General features: G+C 45.9%; 1 protein-coding gene across 1 annotated transcript in view; it reads right to left on the bottom strand.

Moving 5' to 3' along the window:
• The window catches only part of crebbpb (CREB binding protein b), a 56,256-nt gene that overhangs the window by 11,709 nt on the left and 23,344 nt on the right, over nucleotides 1-21,203 (bottom strand). The window contains 14 exon segments of the mRNA XM_042318311.1: nucleotides 387-443; nucleotides 857-967; nucleotides 2,140-2,228; nucleotides 6,223-6,462; nucleotides 6,798-6,916; nucleotides 7,942-8,134; nucleotides 8,353-8,541; nucleotides 8,931-9,203; nucleotides 9,422-9,622; nucleotides 14,267-14,388; nucleotides 15,298-15,360; nucleotides 15,630-15,816; nucleotides 16,616-16,733; nucleotides 17,016-17,153. Of these exon segments, the coding sequence (XP_042174245.1) occupies nucleotides 387-443; nucleotides 857-967; nucleotides 2,140-2,228; nucleotides 6,223-6,462; nucleotides 6,798-6,916; nucleotides 7,942-8,134; nucleotides 8,353-8,541; nucleotides 8,931-9,203; nucleotides 9,422-9,622; nucleotides 14,267-14,388; nucleotides 15,298-15,360; nucleotides 15,630-15,816; nucleotides 16,616-16,733; nucleotides 17,016-17,153 (2,100 nt within the window).

Below are 21,203 nucleotides of genomic sequence, written 5' to 3'. Positions count from 1 at the left end.
TCGTTCTGCCCCTGAACAGGCAGTTAACCCACTGTTCCTAGGCCATCATTGAAAATAAGAATTTGTTCTTAACTGACTTGCCTAGTTAAATAAAGGTAAAATAAAAATAAAATACTGTACATACTGTGATGCACACTGTACATACAGTGATGCACACTGTACATACAGTGATGCACACTGTACATACAGTGATGCACACTGTACATACAGTGATGCATACTGTGCATACATACTGTGCATACATACTGTGCATACATACTGTGCATACATACTGTGCATACTGTACATGACGGCTCATCGCCAACGGATTTAGAAGCTTTAAAGCAGAATGAAAAGAGCCCATCAAACGTAAACAGTTTGAGAGGTTAAGGTACACCAATACTCACGGTTCTGGATCCAACATGTCATTTTTCTTCTTTTCAAACTGGTCTTTAGATATCATACTGGAGGACAGAGGGACAACGGATGACCAGTTAGAATCAGTTCTGATAATCTACAGCCAGCGCCCCAAACACGCAGCCCACTCATATGAATACAGATTCCCTTTTTTCATAAGCTTTGACTATAATTAGCTAAGCCTACCACTTCTGGACCAGTATTTATAATCATGGACTAAGGATATCCACTAAGGAAAGATGGAATCAGTGGAGACTTAAGGACGGTTACTTCCACTAACAAAATGTTCACTTAGTCATGTATTGATGAAAATTCAAGTTAAGTGAAAGTTCGGATTTGCTCCAGAATGTGGTAATATAAAAACTACAGAACTAATCCAAATCAAACAGAGCATTGTTTCCCAGTGTTTTTTCAATGTATTGACATGAAAACGTTAACACAGATTCCACCACGAACTTACGTCTGTGGCTGTGCCGGGTCGTCTCCCAGGGTGACGCTATTGCCCTGGATCTCGTTGAAGCACTTCTCACAGAAGTGATACCTGTCGGCAATAAGGCCATATTTGGGTGAGCTAGAGCAGGCACACAGTAGCAGAAGCACAGGGAAAGTTGGCAAGCCGGCACACGTGTGGCACAATGGGTGGCAGAATGGCAAAGCATAACACAGGACAGAGACAAGAGGACAGAAAGACAGAGGACAGAGACAAGAGGACAGAAAGACAGAGGACAGAGACAAGAGGACAGAAAGACAGAGGACAGAGACAAGAGGACAGAAAAATAGAGGACAGAGACAAGAGGACAGAAAAATAGAGGACAGAGACAAGAGGACAGAGGACAGACAAGCAAACAGGGCAGAGTGAAGGTAGAACACAGGTTAGTCACCATGAGAATGGTCATGACAGTCATTCACACATCTTCTCATACAAGCATACTGAAATGACACAGGAATGCTAACCATGTTGATGGGAGGAGCATGAATGTTAACATAAGAAAAGTAAATCATTAGTACATTTGAATATCCATACTACTAAGTATAACCACTTCGCTGAACTACTAAGTTCCACTACTTCTCCACGTAAAGCTTTAGTAATGCGCAGGCATATGATATGATTGATATGATCATGTCAGTTGGGAGACTGTTGGAGTGAATTCCAGCCCTGGTGCTGTAGGGGAGAGAGGGGTGCACCCAGAACACAGCCATATGGATCACCTCTGCTTGTCTTTGGAACTTTTCATAATTTCTGTTGAAATTACTTTTAAAAATGTGGGTAAATAACTAGTGTAAAATGCATCAACGTGCTTCCAGAAGGGATAGAGTAGTTAGCGCAGTGAAGCTCGTTAGGGTTGAGTTCAGATGAACTCAACTACATGCAACTGCAATGCATCCGAATGGATGCAATATTTGGAGCTACTGAAGTGCAATAGCAATTTGTGAACAGCAGGGGGAGCAGTGGTGCTGATATTGCAGCACATCGGGCTTGAAGGGAAACCTGAAGATCCTGTCAATGTAGGCTACACTCCTTTTAACAACATGTAACCCTTCCAGTATCTAGTACGCACCATCCCTCTGGTGAAATACCATCTTAGAATATTCTCATCATAATTATTCATTGTTTTTCATGTACCTGAACTAACATTACAATGTACTGTGAGAGCACAATCCTATTCCCCTTCTCTCTCCATCTCCCCCTTTCCCTCACCTGCCCTGCCTACTTACAACCCCCCCCCCGGAGTGTGGACTTACCTGTTCTGGTAGCTGAAGTAGGTTCCGTCTCTGGAGATGGTGCACAGCTGCTTGCCATAGCAGCAGAGGGTCTGGGGTGAGAACTCAAACTGTGGAGGCACACAGGGAGAAAGGGTTAGTGAATCCACTTCTACACTGTCTAGCATTCAGCCAGGTCAGTCCTGTCTACAGACTCTCCCAAATTAAAACCTAGTGTTCCTCTGAAAGTTCCCCTTTCACTGGTACGTAATAGTCTCAGGCTTACATCCCAAAGGGCACTCTATTCCTTATGTAGTATACTATTTTTTTTACCAGGGCCCATAGGGCATAGTGCACTACATAGGGAATAGAGTGCCATTTGGGAAGCACACCCAGTGTCACAAGTATGACAGGAAGTCAAAAGGCTCATCATGTTAAGTCAAGTGTTTCAATCTTTATAAGGACCATCTAGCCATGGGGTCATATGGGTGGCTGTCTGTCACACAGTAAACACAGCAGCACATGGTTATGCATGTCTGGAGGGGTTAGTAAGGGATGTTTCTTGTCGTGTCATTTCAGACTTAAATAGCCATCACTAACCGACTTCCACCCGGTTACTCAACCCTGCACCTTAGAGGCTGCTGCCCTATATACATAGACTTGGAATCACTGGCCACTTTAATAATGGAACACTAGTCACTTTAATCAAGTTCAAATAATGATTATATACATATGAGAGGAGAAAAGCAGTATGTACTGTATTCTATTCTACTGTATTTAGTCAATGCCACTCCGACATTGCTCTAATATTCATATATTTCTTAATTCCATTATTTTACTTTTAGATTGTGTGTATTGTTAGATACTACTGCATTGTTGGCGCTAGGAACACAAGCATCCGCTAAATATGTGTATGTGACCAGTAAAACTTGATTAGAATTGCAGGGCATTGTATCCTCTTAAATGACAGTACAGTGCATTCGTAAAATATTCAGACCCCTTGACTTTATCCACATTGTTATGTTACAGTCTTATTCTAAAATAGATTGTTTTTTCCCCTCATCAACCGACACACACTACCCCATAATGACAAAGCAAAAACAAGTTCAGACATTCTTGCAAAAAAATATCATATTTACAAAAATATTCAGACCCTTTACTCAGTACTTTGTAGAAGCACCTCTGGCAGCGATTACAGCCTTCAGTCTTAGGTGACGCTACAAGCTTGGCACACCTATATTTGCGAGTTTCTCCCATTCTTCTCTGCAGATCCTCTCAAGCTCTGTCAGGTTGGATGGGGTGCGTCGCTGCACAGCTATTTTCAGGTCTCTGCAGAGATGTTCAATCGGGTTGAAATCAAGGCTCTGGCTGGGCCACTCAAGGACATTCTGAGACTTGTCCTGAAGCCACTCCTGCGTTGTCTTGGCTGTGTGCTTAGGGTCATTGTCCTGTTGGAAGGTGAACCTTCACCCCACTCTGAGGTCCTGAGCTCTCTGGAGCAGGTTTTCATCAAGGATCTCTCTGTACTTTGCTCCGTACATCTTTGCCTCGATCCTGACAAGTCTCCCAGTCCCTGCCGCTGAAAATGTTTTAAAAACACTCCCACAGCATGATGCAGCCACCAGCATGCTTCACTGTAGGGATGGTGCCAGGTTTCCTCCAGATGTGACACTTGGCATTCAGGCCAAAGAGTTCAATCTTGGTTTCATCAGACCAAAGAATCTTGCTTCTCATGGTCTGGGAGGCCTTTTGGCCAACTCCGAGCGCGCTGTCATGTGCCTTTTACTGAGGAGTGGCTTCCGTCTAGTGAGGAGTGGCTTCCACTCTACCATAAAGGCCTGATTGGTGGAGTGCTGCAGAGATGGTTGCCCTTCTGGAAGGTTTGTCCGGGGGTATCGTCGGACGGGCCCACATTGTTTCCCGACCCCTCCAGTCTCAGCCTCCAGTATTTATGCTGCAATAGTTTTTGTCGGGGGGCTATGGTCAGTCTTATGTCTGGAGTATTTCTCCTCTCTGAGCCCTAGGACCATGCCTCAGGACTACCTGGCCTGATGAGTCCTTGCTGCTGCTCCAGTTTCAACTGTGCTGCCTGCGGCTATGGAACCCTGATCTGTTCACTGGAAGTGCTACCTTGTCCCGGACCTGCTGTTTTCAACTCTCCAGAAACAGCAGGAGCGGTAGAGATACTCTGAATGATTGGCTATGAAAAGCCAACTGACATTTACTCCTGAGGTGCTGACCTGTTGCACCCTCTACAACCACTGTGATTACTATTATTTGACCCTGCTGGTCATCTATAAAGATTTTAACATCTTGGCCATGTTCTGTTATAATTTCCACCCTGCACAGCGAGAAGAGGACTGGTCACCCCTCATAGCCTGGTTCACTCTGTTTTTTCCTAGGTTCTAGCCTTACCAGGGAGTTTTTCCTAGCCACCGTGCTTCTACACCTGCATTGCTTGCTGTTTGGGGTTTTAGGTTGGGTTTCTGTACAGCACGTTGTGACATCAGCTGATGTAAGAAGGGCTTTCTTCTGGCTAATTATTATTATTTTTAATTAAAAAATTTATTGATTCTCCAATCTCCAGAGGAACTCTGTCAGAGTGACCATCGGGTTCTTGGTCACAAAAGGCCCTTCTTCCCAGATTGCTCAGTTTGGCCGAGCGGCCAGCTCTAGGAAGAGTCTTGGTGGTTCCAAACTTCTTTCCATTTAAGAATGATGGAGGCCACTGAATTGTTTTGGTACCCTTCCCCAGAATTGTGACTTGACACAATCCTGTCTTAGAGCTCTTCGACCTCAAGGCTTGGTTTTTGCTCTGACATGCACTGTCAACTGTGGGACCTTATATATACCTTTCCAAATCATGTCCAATCAATTGAATTTACCACAGGTGGACTCCAATCAAGTTGTAGAAACATCTCAAATGTGGAAAAGGGGTCTGAAAACTTTCCGAATGCACTGTGGGTCATCAGCAGCAATGTGCCATGGTTTCCCACCTTGAGGGCGTCAACAGCCCAACCCTGGCTAACAAACCCGTATATCAAGGGACACAAGTTCTTCATATTTAGGTAACTCCTGGCCCTAACGATAACCTACAATTAGAGCTGAGAGTTTCTCCTGGCCCTAACGATAACCTACAATTAGAGCTGAGAGTTTCTCCTGGCCCTAACGATAACCTACAATTAGAGCTGAGAGTTTCTCCTGGCCCTAACGATAACTACAATTAGAGCTGAGAGTTTCTCCTGGCCCTAACGATAACATACAATTAGAGCTGAGAGTTTCTCCTGGCCCTTACGATAACTCTCAGCTCTAATTGTAGGTTTCTCACAAAACTTGTAGTCTCCCTTCCACCTTCCCTCCATTACTCTTCCTCCACTCCCATTATCTCACCTTCCTGCCACAGCAGTTGCCCAGGCTGACCATGACAGGGTCTACCTCCAGCTCAAACACCACTAACCTCCCGCTCTACTCCTTCTCTTTCCTCCACTAACATCCCTCCTTCCCTCCCATCATCTCACCTTCCTGCCACAGCAGTAGCCCAGGCTGACCATGACAGGGTCTACCTCCAGCTCAAACACCACTAACCTCCCGCTCTCCTTCTCTTTCCTCCACTAACATCCCTCCATCTTTCCCATCATCTCACCTTCCTGCCACAGCAGTCCCAGGCTCCATGACTCTACCCCAGCTCAAACACCACTAACCTCCCGCTCTATCTCACCTTCCTGCCACAGCAGTAGCCCAGGCTGACCATGACGGGGTCTATCTCCAGCTCAAACACCACTAACCTCCCGCTCTACTCCTTCTCTTTCCTCCACTAACATCTCTCCTCCTTCCCTCCCATCATCTCACCTTCCTGCCACAGCAGTAGCCCAGGCTGACCATGACAGGGTCTATCTCCAGCTCAAACACCACTAACCTCCCGCTCTACTCCTTCTCTTTCCTCCACTAACTTTCCTCCACTAACATCCCTCCATCTCTCCTCCCATCATCTCACCTTCCTGCCACAGCAGTAGCCCAGGCTGACCATGACGGGGTCTATCTCCAGCTCAAACACCACTAACCTCCCGCTCTACTCCTTCTCTTTCCTCCACTAACATCCCTCCATCTCTCCTCCCATCATCTCACCTTCCTGCCACAGCAGTAGCCCAGGCTGACCATGACGGGGTCTATCTCCAGCTCAAACACCTCGGCCAGCTTGGAGCAGTACTTGTAGACGCGGGACGTCTTGCGGTTGTAGATCCAGGCGTTGTTGAACATGACCCAGATGTCTTCCACATACTGCCAGGGTTCCTGGTACTGACCTGTGTCCAGCTTACGCTTTATAGTGGACAGGTCCATAGGTTTCTTCACTATGTCAAAGTAGTCCTGAAGGGGGGGGGGATGGTTAGAAGAGAGTTAAGTGGTACTGAGTTAAGAGTGCCTTATCATTCGCTATCAAACTTCAGGACAATCAATGAAATGTGGCTGTGAGAGAGCTTCACTGATAACCATGTCCATATCATTCTGGTCAGAGCTATGAGAAAGATCCTTAATCCTTATTGAGCCTCGGCTATATCTATGAAATCTGTATAGAACGGAGTAACGAGTTAATTTGTCATTTGTTTTCATATCAATACATGACTAGTCATAACCAATCACGAGAGAGACTCTCAGGGTGTACGACTATCTAAGTGTATGTCCATGAGTATGTGTGTACTCACGGGGATGCCCAGCAGCATGGGGTCGACAGGCTGTCTGAAGGGCAGAGACTCGGGGTCCTGTCTGTAGAGGGCCTCTAGTGTGGGCATCAGGGCCTGGCGCAGCTCCTCTGGCTTAAAGACTGCAGCAAGGACAGAGCGGTCAGGGCTCTATTCAAATGAATCATGTACAACATCATAGAAATCTAGCATGAAGAACAAAAAGTATAACCTGTCATGTGGAAAAGGGACATCGTGAAGACTATTTATTCTATTTCTATCTGACATTCAGAAAGCTTCAGTGTCTTCACAGGGTCAGTTATCATGGTCAAGTCATATTGACAGAGTTGTTGTGAAGATGGAGAGAGGGGTATGTGTTGTAAAAAGATGCTCTGTGTTTTTGACACAAAGTTCAACTGTCCTAGTTGTTCAGGCTCTGGTCTCATCTCGATTACTGTCCGGTAATACGGTCCAGTGCAGCAAAGAGAGACCTGACAAAGTTGCAGCTGGCTCAGAGCAGCATACACAGAACAAATATCAACAACATGCATGATAGTCTCATGTTTCAGGAGAAATGTACTAATTATCTTCTAGTCTTTTTAAGAAACGTGTTGAAAATGCCTATCCACTAGTATAATCTATTGCATACACTACAAAACAGACGTACCACCATGGGTTTCTTCACAGCACCCAAACCAAAAACAGATTGAATGCATCGCTCAGTTATGCATAGAGCCGTCTCATAGTGGAATGCTCTGCCAGAGGTTACTCTCTTAGCTTTACAAACAGAACATATTGAATCACAGCACCTCTCCTCTAAAGAGCTCATTTAACTGGATATAAGAATATAGTGTTTAAATAGTATTGTTGTCTCTTGGCATCGTTCCAAATCAAACTCTTATTTTTGTCATTGTAATACCTTCGGTTGTTCTAGTCTATTACGGTTGTGTATTTTGTCATGTATTTGTACGTTTCATGTGGACCCCAGCAAGAGTAGCTGCTGCATCTGCAGTAGCTAATGGGGATCCTAATAAACTAAACAGGGTAAAGGTGAGGACTGACATAACTGAGGAAAGAGCTGCAATAAGATAGGACCAACTGGGGAAAAACTACTAGTCATTGGATAAACTCCTGGCCCCGGCTAGTTTTACAGAAACCAGGTCCTCACTTTTTTTGCGGTTCTGGGTGGGGGAGGTGGACGCTGAAGTGCCGTTGACCCCGCCCTCCTCCTCCTCTTTGGGTTCATTCTTAATCTCCGGCTTCTTCTCCTCCTTTGTCTCCATTGGCTCCTGCTTAGGTTCCGCCCCGTCTGGCTCCTCCTCCTTGACCGTGAGGGGTTTGGTGTCTTTTTGGTCTTCGTCCTGCTATGGGGCACAGCTACATTTAGAGGGTGCACTTAGATCATTCTGTAGGACACTACGTTTTGAAAGATGGAGGGCAACATGGCCGCCGTACCAGATAACAAGATGAGTTCATATGAATTGTAATATTTACATCCAAGAGCACCTGCATTCATAATGTACATATAAATAGAAAGCTCTGGTTGGTCAAGTGTCTTGTAGTCAATATTGATCCTCACCTCCATTTTGAAGTCGCTGGGCTGCTTTTTCCCCGAGCCACAGTCGTCGTCCTCGTCGTCCTCCTCGTCTTTGATCTCGGCTTTGTGCTCCGTTTGGGCCACGTCTGGTGGGGCCTGTTGGGAGTGGACCTCTGCCACCGAGCCTGGGGTGGGCATGCGGTTATCTATGCTGGCTGGCGCCTGGGACAGCTAGAGGGGAAACATTTGAGAATAACCCTTCAAAGCAAAGGCTGGGTGCTGGCTATAACTGTTGACTGGCACAACAACAAGTCATTAAGAGCTGGCATGTGAAAGAAACACCATATTGTTAATAAAGCTTTAGTATCACTCCAATCATGCTGCTCCTTCAATAGACCTTTTTAAATGTGGAAAAGCTGCATGACAGCACTGAGGTGCTGTGACCGTAACAAAGGCTGCTTTAAAAAGAGCTTCTATTTATTTCCTGACTACATGACCTAAGCAGGAAATACTCTGGGCCCAAGTGAAAGAATATAACTAGCCATGAGTTATCCTTGTCAGTTCCCCAGGTCAGGATAACTCCCTATAAGAGTGTTGTGGATCCTAAGCAGGTATTTTACCGGCGTGCTGGGGGGCTGCACTGAGCTGGGCTGCGTCTGGCTGGGGGTCCCCGGTTGCTGATGCTGCAGGGGTGTGAGCGGCTGGGAGGGGGCAGCAGGGGACTGCATGCCCAGGGTCGAGGGGGGTCGGGCGGGGAGGCCGCCGCTGGGGACATGAGTGGGGGTGGAGGACGGTGAAGGTTGAGCCTGGGGGGGTGGGTGGGAGTGGGGGTGCTGGAGCTGCTGCAGGTTAGCCGAGGCGTTGGGTGGAGGGGTGCCGCGGGGCAGGGGCGGCTGGGATACAGAGGTTACAGTTAGAGCTCCATCTACTATTACATATTCACACAGTTACAAACCTACCCACTCAGACACGTACATATTCTAACACTACACTTATATTGACAACCATGAACACATACAACGCAGCTTCTTCACATATGATCAAACCAACAGCAGAGATTATCAATGCAACAGATCACAAGCCCCATCTGTGTGAGTGTCTCCCTCCTCACCTGAGTGACAGCTGCCTGTGCTTGCGGCTGGCCAAGGGAGCCCAGGTTGTTCATAATCATTCCCCCGCCAGGGGCGGTGTTGGGAGAGAATTGGCTCTGGGGCATGAACTGGCTCTGATTGGCTGTCTGTCCCACCATGCTGTTGGCGTGCTGTCCCATCATGCCTTGCACCTGGGGCATCCTGGATGGGGACATGCCCATCTGGGGAAAGGAGAAGAAAAAAACAGACACGTTACAGAGAGGAAACCTCTATCTTTCACTGAGACCGTGCCAAGAATAACTATGCATCTAAATGAGATCAGAACTGGGTTCAAATACTATTTCAAATTAATTATTTGTTCAACTTCAGCTGTGCTTAAATTGAAGTTTCCGGGTGAAATGGAACCAATAGAAAAGTCACAAAAGTGCAAACCCCACCAACCTGTTACTCCAGGTCTGAATGGGATACAATAACACACACACCACCAAGACAATAGTCCTCATGAAAGGCCTGCGGCATAATAAACTAACAGTGTGCTGACTAAAAACCAGAAGGCAGAGAGGCAACAACTAGAAGTAGATAAACATTCAACAGTAAAAACCATAAACAGTAAAACTCCAACCAACTCATTTAAGACGTATACAATGCTCAACCACTTTCCCAGTAGAAACAAGGAGGCTACAGGGTACATTTATTTTTAACAGCACCCATTTTCATTTGAATAAAACCTTGCATACATATTTGCCCATTGTAGATGTGCTCAGAAAGTGACATTTTGGACCTAAATGCCAAAACATTCCAGAGATAAAGTTGCTCAAAGTTCACCTATTTTGCATAGCCCACCATACAAGCATTTCACAACACCAGCAATAACATCTGCTAAATATTTGATTTGACGAGACATCCATTTCATCACTGGAAAAGATAAAGGGTTCAGAGTGATGATATTTAAAAGCTTATCAAACTATTTATAATTTTAAAAAGTGTATAATATATTTTCTTAAACATGAAAACGTCAATTACCTAAAAACTCTTAAACTCAGATTTTTCTCTCTCATATTCACATGTAGCTTAGACCTTATTTGACATGATCTGAGGTTTTTGTGTGTGCCTGCCATCGGTTGAAACAACATGCTCTTGAATACAGGGTGGTTGTTTTGGCTGATAAATGTACTAAAATGGGAACCAAATTCAAATTTCAAAAATGGTACCACAAAGACGGTTGGAGGTCCACACGTCAGAGAATGTTGACTTGAATGAGAATATGTTGTTTTAAAGTATTCTTGTCAATCTTCCACAGGAAACCTACTGAAATCATAGAAATACAGATAATATAATAGACATGACCATCTCAGTTGACATTCGACGGAGGGTGGACCGGCCTCAATCTTTGTGGTAGTAATTACAAGTTAATTACATTTACATTTCAAATGGTGTACCAGCTAAATTGCAGTGGTCTGAAGGGATCGGTCCATTCTATTCATTGTGTTGATATGATTGAAATGACACCCACCCTGTATTCAAGGCAAGGGCTGATTTCAAGGTTTTACTGCTAACCTACAAAGCATTACATGGGCTTGCTCCTACCCATCTCTCTGATTTGGTCTGGCCGTACATACCTACACGTACGCTACAGTCACAAGACGCAGGCCTCCTAATTGTCCCTAGAATTTCTAAGCAAACAGCTGGAGGCAGGGCTTTCTCCTATAGAGCTCCATTTTTATGGAATGGTCTACCTAGCCATGTGAAAGACGCAAACTCGGTCTCAACCTTTAAGTCTTTACTGAAGACTCATCTCTTCAGTGGGTCATATGATTGAGTGTAGTCTGGCCCAGGAGTGTGAAGGTGAACGGAAAGGCTCTGGAGCAACGAACCGCCCTTGCTGTTTCTGCCTGGCCGGTTCCCCTCTTTCCACTGGGATTCTCTAACCCTATTACAGGGGCTGAGTCACTCGCTTACTAGGGCTCTTTCATACAGTCCCTAGGAGGGGTGCGTCACTGTTGTGATCTTCCTGTCTGGGTTGGCACCCCCCCTTGGGTTGTGCCGTGGCGGAGATCTTTGTGGGCTATACTCGGCCTTGTCTCAGGATGGTAAGTTGGTGGTTGAAGATATCCCTCTAGTGGTGTGGGGGCTGTGCTTTGGCAAAGTGGGTGGGGTTATATCCTTCCTGTTTGGCCATGTCCGGGGGTATCATTGGATGGGCCCACAGTGTCTCCTGACCCCTCCTGTCTCAGTCTCCAGTATTTATGCTGCAGTAGTTTGTGTCGGGGGGGTATGGTCAGTTAGTTCTATCTGGAGTACTTCTCCTGTCCTATCCGGTGCTCTCTCTAATTCTCTCTTTCTTGCTCTCTCTAATTCTCTCTTTCGGAGGACCTGAGCCCTAGGACCATGCCTCAGGACTACCTGGCATGATGACTCCTTGCTGTCCCCAGTCCACCTGGCAGTGCTGCTGCTCCAGTTTCAACTGTTCTGCCTGTGATTATTATTATTTGACCATGCTGGTCATTTAGGAACATTTGAACATCTTGGCCATGTTCTGTTATAATCTCCACCCGGTACAGCCAGAAGAGGACTGGCCACCCCACATAGCCTGGTTCCTCTCTAGGTTTCTTCCTAGGTTTTGGCCTTTCTAGGGAGTTTTTCCTAGCCACCATGCTTCTACACCTACATTGCTTGCTGTTTGGGGTTTTAGGCTGGGATTCTGTACAGCACTTTGAGATATCAGCTGACGTACGAAGGGCTATATAAATACATTTGATTTGATGTTGTGTTGTGTCTCAACCGATGGAGGCACAACACAAAAACCTCATGTGATGTAAAGTAGGGTCAAAGCTACAACACGGACAGCAATATTCAAACCTTGTCGCAGATTTTTTTTAAGCAGATTCAAGTCAGGACAGACTACACCACTCACAAACCCTCTTGGAATGCCATTTTGGTGAGTCTTTTGCATAAAAATCTGTGTAATTGTCCCGCAGAAAAACAAAACCTTATCCCAGGGTTTTCAGAGGATTGAGGTGAGTTATGTAACTTTTTAACTGGTCTTTGCTCCTTCCATATTTATTTTCACTGCTGATAATAACCATTACCCATACAAGTATGCTGACACCACAATACTTGAACGCACAAAGGGATCAACAACATTGGATTCACTCCAATTTACTGGCCTGTATGACAAAGTGAGAAGAAGCCTGTGTTTAATCCATTCCTAATCATCCATTCTGTAAATAATATTGCAAGACAACACTTTTTAGCCTAAATAAAAAACTACGGGGTTGGGTCAAATCCAAGAGTGAAACCCTCTCCATTTTGAAGTATTGTGGGGGCAGCATCATGTTACGGGTATGTTTGTCACCGGCAGGGAATGGGCAGTTTGTCAGGATCAAAATAAATATGAAAGGACCAAAGCCCAGGTAAAAAGTTAAGGACAACCCGCCACAGTTTTACTTTTCAGCTATTTTTTATAACTTTCTTTCACTTTGAAAATGTGGAGTAGTTTGTGTAGAAATAAAATCTAATTTAATCCATGTCTAACACCCTCAAGGAGGTGAAGACCTTCTATAGACACTAGTGGAGCAAGACGGGGAGAGGAAGTGCGAGAGGGGGAGCAAGACGGGGAGATCAAGACGGGGAGAGGAAGCGCGAGAGGGGGAGCGAGACGGTGAGAGGAAGCGCGAGAGGGGGAGCGAGAGGGGGAGAGAGGAAGCGCGAGAGGGGGAGCGAGAGGGGGGGGAGAGGAAGCGCGACAGGGTGAGAGGAAGTGCGAGAGGGGGAGAGGAAGTGAGAGACGGGGAGAGGAAGTGAGAGACGGGGAGAGGAAGTGAGAGACGGGGAGAGGAAGTGAGAGGGGGCAAGACGGGGAGAGGAAGCGAGAGAGGGGGAGCAAGACGGGGAGAGGAAGCGAGAGAGGGGGGCGAGACGGGGAGAGGAAGCGCGCGAGAGGGGGGGGAAGAAGCGAGACGGGGAGAGGAAGCGCGAGAGGGGGGCGAGACGGGGAGAGGAAGCGCGAGAGGGGGGCGAGAGGGGGAGAGGAAGTGAGAGACGGGGAGAGGAAGTGAGAGACGGGGAGAGGAAGCGAGAGAGGGGGAGCAAGACGGGGAGAGGAAGCGCGAGAGGGGGAGCAAGACTGGGAGAGGAAGTGAGAGAGGGGGAGCAAGACGGGGAGAGGAAGTGAGAGAGGGGGCAAGACGGGAGAGGAAGTGAGAGAGGGGGGCAAGACGGGGAGAGGAAGTGAGAGAGGGGGCAAGACGGGGAGAGGAAGTGAGAGAGGGGGGCAAGACGGGGAGAGGAAGTGAGAGCGGGGGGCAAGACGGGGAGAGGAAGTGAGAGCGGGGCAAGACGGGGAGAGGAAGTGAGAGCGGGGGGCAAGACGGGGAGAGGAAGTGAGAGCGGGGGGCAAGACGGGGAGAGGAAGTGAGAGCGGGGGGCAAGACGGGGAGAGGAAGTGAGAGCGGGGGGCAAGACGGGGAGAGGAAGTGAGAGCGGGGGGAGCAAGACGGGGAGAGGAAGTGAGAGAGGGGGAGCAAGACGGGGAGAGAGGAAGTGAGAGGGGGGAGCAAGACGGGGAGAGGAAGTGAGAGAGGGGGAGCAAGACGGGGAGAGGAAGTGAGAGAGGGGGAGCAAGACGGGGAGAGGAAGTGAGAGAGGGGGAGCAAGACGGGGAGAGGAAGTGAGAGAGGGGGAGCAAGACGGGGAGAGGAAGTGAGAGAGGGGGAGCAAGACGGGGAGAGGAAGTGAGAGAGAGGAAGTGAGAGAGAGGAAGTGAGAGAGAGGAAGTGAGAGAGAGGAAATGAGAGAGCGAGAGAAGGAGATCCAGAAGGAAGGAAATAGTTAACTGGGGCATAGAGGGAGCATGGAGGTCTCACCGCTGGGACAGAGCTCATGTTCATCTGCTGCGAGTGGTTCATGGGCGAGGCGGCGCGGGCCCCCATGGGCGCCTGGGACATCTGCACGTTCTGCATTGCCATGGGGTTGAACTGATTGATTCCTATGTGGGAGAGGAGAAGCACACACACACAGGATTAGTGTTGTCTACAATACACATGAGATGTTGTCATTAATAATCCTATGCTCTGATGAGCAGGTGAAGGAGCCACTGAGTCAGTTAGGCGCTAAATCATAACTTTTCACAAACTTGTACATTTCCTGTTAAGTGTTTCCACTATAATTTGTTTTTCCACGGTGGATAAAGTCAAAGGGGCGGGGGTGCCACCCCAGGATATTTTTTGTAGAATGACTGATGTCATTTACAGTGACATTAAAAATACATTCTACTCCAAAAGTGTTTAGACACCAGGAGCCCAATAGCATATTGTTAAAAACATATACATGGCACCATTCCCTATTATCAGGCAGGTGTTTTATTAGCAATAAGCAAGGTTTTTTCTGGGTCAAAAAGTGGCTACATTTTCCCCCATGGAGCCAAGAGAAAAATTTACAATTGTCAAGCAATTTTTTCAGCAAATCTACACATTTTGTCATGGAGCTGACAGAAAATGTTGCAGTGTGAATGCTAATTTGTTGCAATTCTATTAATTTTGCCATGGCTAATTCTGTGTTCTTATGCAAAAATCTGGAGCCCCTGGGCATTAATTCAGCCAGTCCAAACGTACTCCAAAATTCATGGTTTATTTTATTGATTTCATTATTTTAGCTTCTTAAATGAATACAGGGGAAACACTGGCTCTAATTATATAAATAAACATTTACAGAGAAACAGTTCCTGAAAAAACATTTACACAACTTGCGTATTGGGAGTATTTACCCTTTACTATGTTAGTGATTATAGTATATAATCAACTGGCCACCAGGGGGGTTGACAGTCACTGAGCAGTTGACTGTCTGAATGAAAGGAGGATGAGAAACAAGTGTTGAAGTGTAGGAGAAGGACTGGTACCTTGAGACACCTGCATGCGGGGCATGATCTGATTTGGCACGTTGGGCATAGGCACAGATCCATCTGAAAGAGAGGAGGATGAGGTGGTCAACATATCATATACCAAAGCTTCCAAATTAGCTAACTACAGCCTCAAACACCGACTTTAACCAAACATGTCATTATTCTGTTATAGGCCCAAATGCTAGTCAAATTTCCACCGTCAATGCATGACTGATAAAAAGCAGGGTTGGCCCCACACATGGTAATAGGATGATAATAAACATAAGTGATTATGTTGCTCCCTCCTTCAACAGAGGGGTCTCCAGAGGTCCAGGGAGGAGGGTACTCACTGGCTGGCCGTGGGGACTGGCCAGGACCCATGGAGTTCGGCTGAGGGGGCATGCCAGGCTGCTGCTGGGCCCCTGGGCCCCCCACTGCCATGGGGCCAGGCTGCTTCTGGAGCCGCGAGCGCCTCTTCTCCTCCAACTCCTTCTGGATCTTATAGATCTTCTCCGCCAGGAAGTGGTAATACTCATCCTGCAGAAATTGACAACACCAGATTAGAAATAACGTATACTGAACAAAAATATAAACGCAACATGTAAAGTGTTGGTCCCATGTTTCATGACCTGAAATAAAAGATCCCACAAATGTTCCATTCACACAAAAAGCTTATTTTCCTCAAATTTTGCGAACAAATAGGTTTAGATCCATGTTGGTGACCATTGCTCCATTGCCAAGATAATCCATCCATGTGACAGGTGTGGCATATCAAGAAGCTGGTTAAACAGCATGATCATTAAACAGGTGCACCTTGTGCTGGGGACAATAAAAGGTCACTCTAAAATGTGCAGTTTTGTCACACAATGCCACAGACGTCTCAGGTTTTGAGGGAGGGTACAATTGGCATGCTGACTGCAGGAATGTCCACCAGAGCTGTTGCCAGAGAATTGAAAATTAATTTCTCTACCATAAGCCACCTCTGTCGTTTTAGAGAATTTGACAGTACTTTCGACCGCCCTCACAACCGGAGACCACGTGGAGGTCCTGGGCTGGCGTGGTTACACATCCAGCTTCTTCACCTGCGTGATCGTCTGAGACTAGCCAACCGGACAGCTGATGAAACTGAGTATTTCTGTCTGTAATAAAGCCCTATTTTGGGGAAAAACTCAATCTGATTGGCTGGCCCGGGATCGAGCTCTTGGTAATGACTGGAGCAGAATGGTATCAAATACATCAAACACATAGCTTCAATGTGTTTGACGCCATTCCATTCGCTCGGTTCCAGCCATTATGAGCCGTCCTCCCCTCAGCAGCCTCCACTGGAGTTCATTACCCTGCTGTTGGCAGACTGGTACATGTCCCCTTCCACCTTCCTCGCGTACGCCACCAGGTTCTCCATCCGCCGATCCTTCAGTGCTGCGGGGTCTGGGGTGGGGAATATGGCTTGTACTCTGGAGGACAGGGAGAAGGAAGGGATGGTGGAGGGAAAGAGGGACAGCACAAAGGGAGAATTAAACAGTGAGTTGGAGTAGCGGCAACCTCAATCAGAAAATTGCTTTTCCTTTCAGTAAGTGAACACAGTGGGCCAGTCCCAAACCAACTCCTATACCTTTAGCCCTATGGTGGCAAAACCATGTGGGTTGTCCACCTATTAAACCCTGGTAGATTCATGGTCATTGAGGAGAAAAAAAAACATTGAAGGAAGAGAATGCAAGCATCTTGGTGGTACTTACAGTTTGTGCACCAGGTGGGTGCGTAGGTCCTGAGTGACGTGCTCGTGCCATGTCTTCCTCACCCCCGAGGCAGAGAGAGGGTTGGCGCCCGGCAGGTTGCCCATGCCCCCCATGCCCAACCCGTCTGGCATCAACTGACTGGAGGACGGAGAGAGGAGAGCAAGACCGCTTAGGAAACATGTAATCATAAGAGTAACACCAAGGTAACTATGAGAGAATAACTTGTGTAATGCTGTGTCAGGTAACTGAGCAGAAAGAGTGGCATTGTAGTTATCAGGAATTTAACCCCAATTTCAGCCTTTGCCCAATCCTTTCATATATTCAAACAACTCATTCAGGTGAGAAGTGGTGGGGAATTGCTCATAAATATTCATTTTGGGGGTGGGTAAACATAGTTAATCAACACTTTCTCACTAAAGTATACTTATCAGAGCATGCCAGTGGATTTCTGGTAACATTGTGTGCATTGCGAGCAAATGTGGCTCTGCTCTGTTAACTCAGTGGTAAGGTGATGACATTATCTGTTAACTCAGTGGTAAGGTGGTGAGTTCCTGACATCTATCTGCATTGTTAACTCAGTGGTCAGGAACTCACCACCTTACATCTATCTGCACTGTTAACTCAGTGGTAAGGTGGTGAGTTCCTGACATCTATCTGCACTGTTAACTCAGTGGTAAGGTGGTGACATCTATCTGCATTGTTAACTCAGTGGTAAGGTGGGGAGTTCCTGACATCTATCTGCACTGTTAACCCTGACATCTATCTGCACTGTTAACTCAGTGGTAAGGTGGGGAGTTCCTGACATCTATCTGCACTGTTAACTCAGTGGTAAGGTGGGGAGTTCCTGACATCTATCTGCACTGTTAACCCTGACATCTATCTGCATTGTTAACTCAGTGGTAAGGTGGGGAGTTCCTGACATCTATCTGCACTGTTAACTCAGTGGTAAGGTGGGGAGTTCCTGACATCTATCGGTGCGTGTGGAGTAAGTTCCAATTTCCCATGGGCGTAAAAAAGCCCCATGGGCCTACAACTACTACCAGGCCAACCAGTCTCACAGGTAGGCTATCACTTCTCAGAACTAGAAGTGTGGGGGCACGGGATGAACATTGTAAATAAAGGATTTATAAATATATCTGCCACATATAGGATTACAACTCAACCATTGAAATATGAGCTAACTGTTTTAGCACACAGTGCCACCAGTCATAGCAAAAAAATGATGAGTTGACATGACCATTGTCATCCATTTCTTGTTACGATACATGTAGCTATGAATATAAACGTATAATCCTCATAGCCCACATGTATATTTTTATTTGGTTAATCATTTAGATGTGTATGAAACAGTAAGCAATAACATTTCATTTGGTCATATGCGGAAATGTGCCTTACTGTCTTTTGAATAGTGGTCTAGTCAAGGAAGAGTCACGCAAAATATATTGATTGGCACACTCCCCTCACCAAGACCATCGCCAAATAAAGCGCGCGGTCACCTACTTTTATAGTAAGCCTCGAGGTGGTACCACCCAGCACATCTACAAGGGAGTGGATTTCATACCAAACTCTTCCCTTTGAGATGATGTAGAGGCACCTTCAAGGCGACTCTACATCACGATTTCAAATGGTAGAGTAGAACCGCTAAGGGTAAAAAGAGCCAGATCAAAACTTTTAAAATAAAGACCAGAATTGACATGTTTCACTAGAACTACTAAGCCAAAAACAGTTTTTATGCAGATTTTTTTCTTCATAATGAAAGCTACTATTTAAATAGGATATGCAGTGAGCTCCAAAAGCATTGGGACAGTGACACTTTGTTTCGGCTCTGTACTCTGGCACACATGATTTGAAATTATACAATAACTGAGGTTAGAGCGCAGACTGTCAGCTTTCATTTGAGGGAATTTTCATCCTTATCGCTGTTCAAAGTATTCAGACCTTCACTTTTTGTGGTTGGGCCACTCAAGGACATTCAGAGACTTGTCCTGAAGCCACTTCTGCATTGTCTTGGCTGTGTGCTTAGGGTCGTTGTCCTGTTGGAAGGCGAACCGTCGCCCCAGTCGGAGGTCCTGAGCAATCTGGAGCAGGTTTTCATCAAGGATCTCTGTACTTTGCGCTGTTCATCTTTCCCTCCATTCTGACTAGTCTCCCAGTCCCTACCGCTGGAAAAATATCCCCACAGCATGATGCTGCCACCACCATGCTTCATTGTAGGAATGGTATTGTCCAAGTGATGAGTGGTGCCTGGTTTCCTCAGGCTAAAGAGTTCAATCTTGGTTTCGTCAGACCAGAGAATCTTGTTTCTCATGGCCTGAGTCTCCTTTAGGTGCCTTTTGCTGAGGAGGGCTGGCATGTGCCTTTTACTGAGGAGTAGCTTCCGTCTGGCCACAACGAGAAAGACCTGATAGGTGGAATGTTGCAGAGATGGTTGTTATTCTGGAAGGTTCTCAAATCTCCACAGAGGAACTCTGGAGCTCTGTCAGAGACCATCGGGTTCTTGGTCACCACCCTGACCAAGGCCTTATGGCTAGGCGGTATATCAAATTAATTTGATTCATTCGAATGTATGTTTTTGCGCGATATTCCAAATGCCTGTATCACAAGGATGAAGGTTTGGTTCTTTTTTGTTTTTATGAGCATTTATGTCTGCTTGTTCTCGTGTTGTATTTTTGGTCTGGTTTGTTTAGCTCCTCTGTGCACCTTCCCATTTACACCAGAGAATAATAGAAAAGTTCAATTTCTAACAATATCCTTTTTATGTCTCAACTACTCAAATTGCGTGCAGAGCAGACACTACTAAAACAAGAGTATCAATGAACACAGAGTCAGGAAAATGAATGCTCAGTTTGATGCGCGTGGCATTGGGGTACCACATACCGTTAGCAACACTTTAGTCAGTCAATTATACTAGCTGTCTAGTCTGTTCCATAAACTTGCAATAAGCATAAAACACAAGGAATTAGCAAATCACTCTCATTCTGAGAAATAAGGTAGGCCACTTGATTTCAATATTTGAACGAAGTGGACAGGCTAACATGCTGCTCAAACAGTTGGAGACGGACAGAAGGGTGTGTTCATATCAATTCAACTGTTCTACCTTGTTAGCTAGCAAATAGATTCACGTTGGCTAAACTTGAAATATAAATATTAGCTGGCTACTCACTAACACGTGGGCTTGTGCATGAGAGATTGTTTCTGAGACCTGTGTTAACCCCTCTGCGCACGGAACCCGCTAGCGGGCTGAAATTCAACAACATACGGTGATCGCTACATAAATAGTCATATTAAACATTCATGAAAATACAAGTGTCTCACATGGGTCGAAAGCCTAGAATCTGGCTAATCCAACTGCGTTGTCAGATTTAAAAAAGGATTTACTGCGAAAGAATACGATGCGATTATCTGAGCATAGAGCCCCATAAAAACATATTTCAACCAGCACAGGCGTAACAAAATCACAAACTGCATTACAATAAATCGTTTACCTTTGACGATCTTTGTCTGTTTGCAGTCCCAATGCTCATTGTTACACAATGGTCTTTTATTTGATCAAATCCATTTTTATAGCCTAACACGAAACATTTTGTGAACCGCTTGTGTCGTGAATTCCGTCTCATTCCATTTTTGACGACACATTCCAGGTAAATAACCCACACAGAAGGTGACTTTTCCAGTCATGTTTGGTTTCACTGCAATCAACTGGTTTGTTTGTAACACAATCAAACGTGATGGGCCATTTCGCATGACGTATTGACTGAAAGAAACCGATTTGAAGACAACAAGTCATGACATCATTGTGCACCAATGATTTGCCCGCTATTTCGCTGATTGACTGTCTTTTAACCCAATGACCACTGATAGTCTTGAAATCTAGCTGGGTAGATAACCAATGAGCTGAGCTAAACGGCAATACGCCATGTTTATGTGTTGCAAGACCAACCCATGTAGTAAGCTTCAGCGTAAAGTGAGTAATTCGCTATTGAAGTTTCATACCGGAAGAAGCTACGAATATTACGCACTGCATTGTTTGGTGAACATGCAGATTCAGCTGTTTATATATCAATCATTATTGGCTCGAAGTCAGGGAAAGCTAAATCTAAGTGTAGATATACAGATGTACACACAATTTTAGAATACATTGATTGGGAAGGTGAGACAGATTGTTGTAGGACGCTTCATTTAGCGATT

This window comes from Oncorhynchus tshawytscha, unplaced genomic scaffold (assembly GCF_018296145.1).
Source record: "Oncorhynchus tshawytscha isolate Ot180627B unplaced genomic scaffold, Otsh_v2.0 Un_scaffold_2590_pilon_pilon, whole genome shotgun sequence".
Classification (NCBI taxonomy): Eukaryota; Metazoa; Chordata; class Actinopteri; order Salmoniformes; family Salmonidae; genus Oncorhynchus; species Oncorhynchus tshawytscha.
Note: the sequence above shows the minus strand (reverse complement) of the source record. Positions and strands in the feature narration are given on the sequence as shown.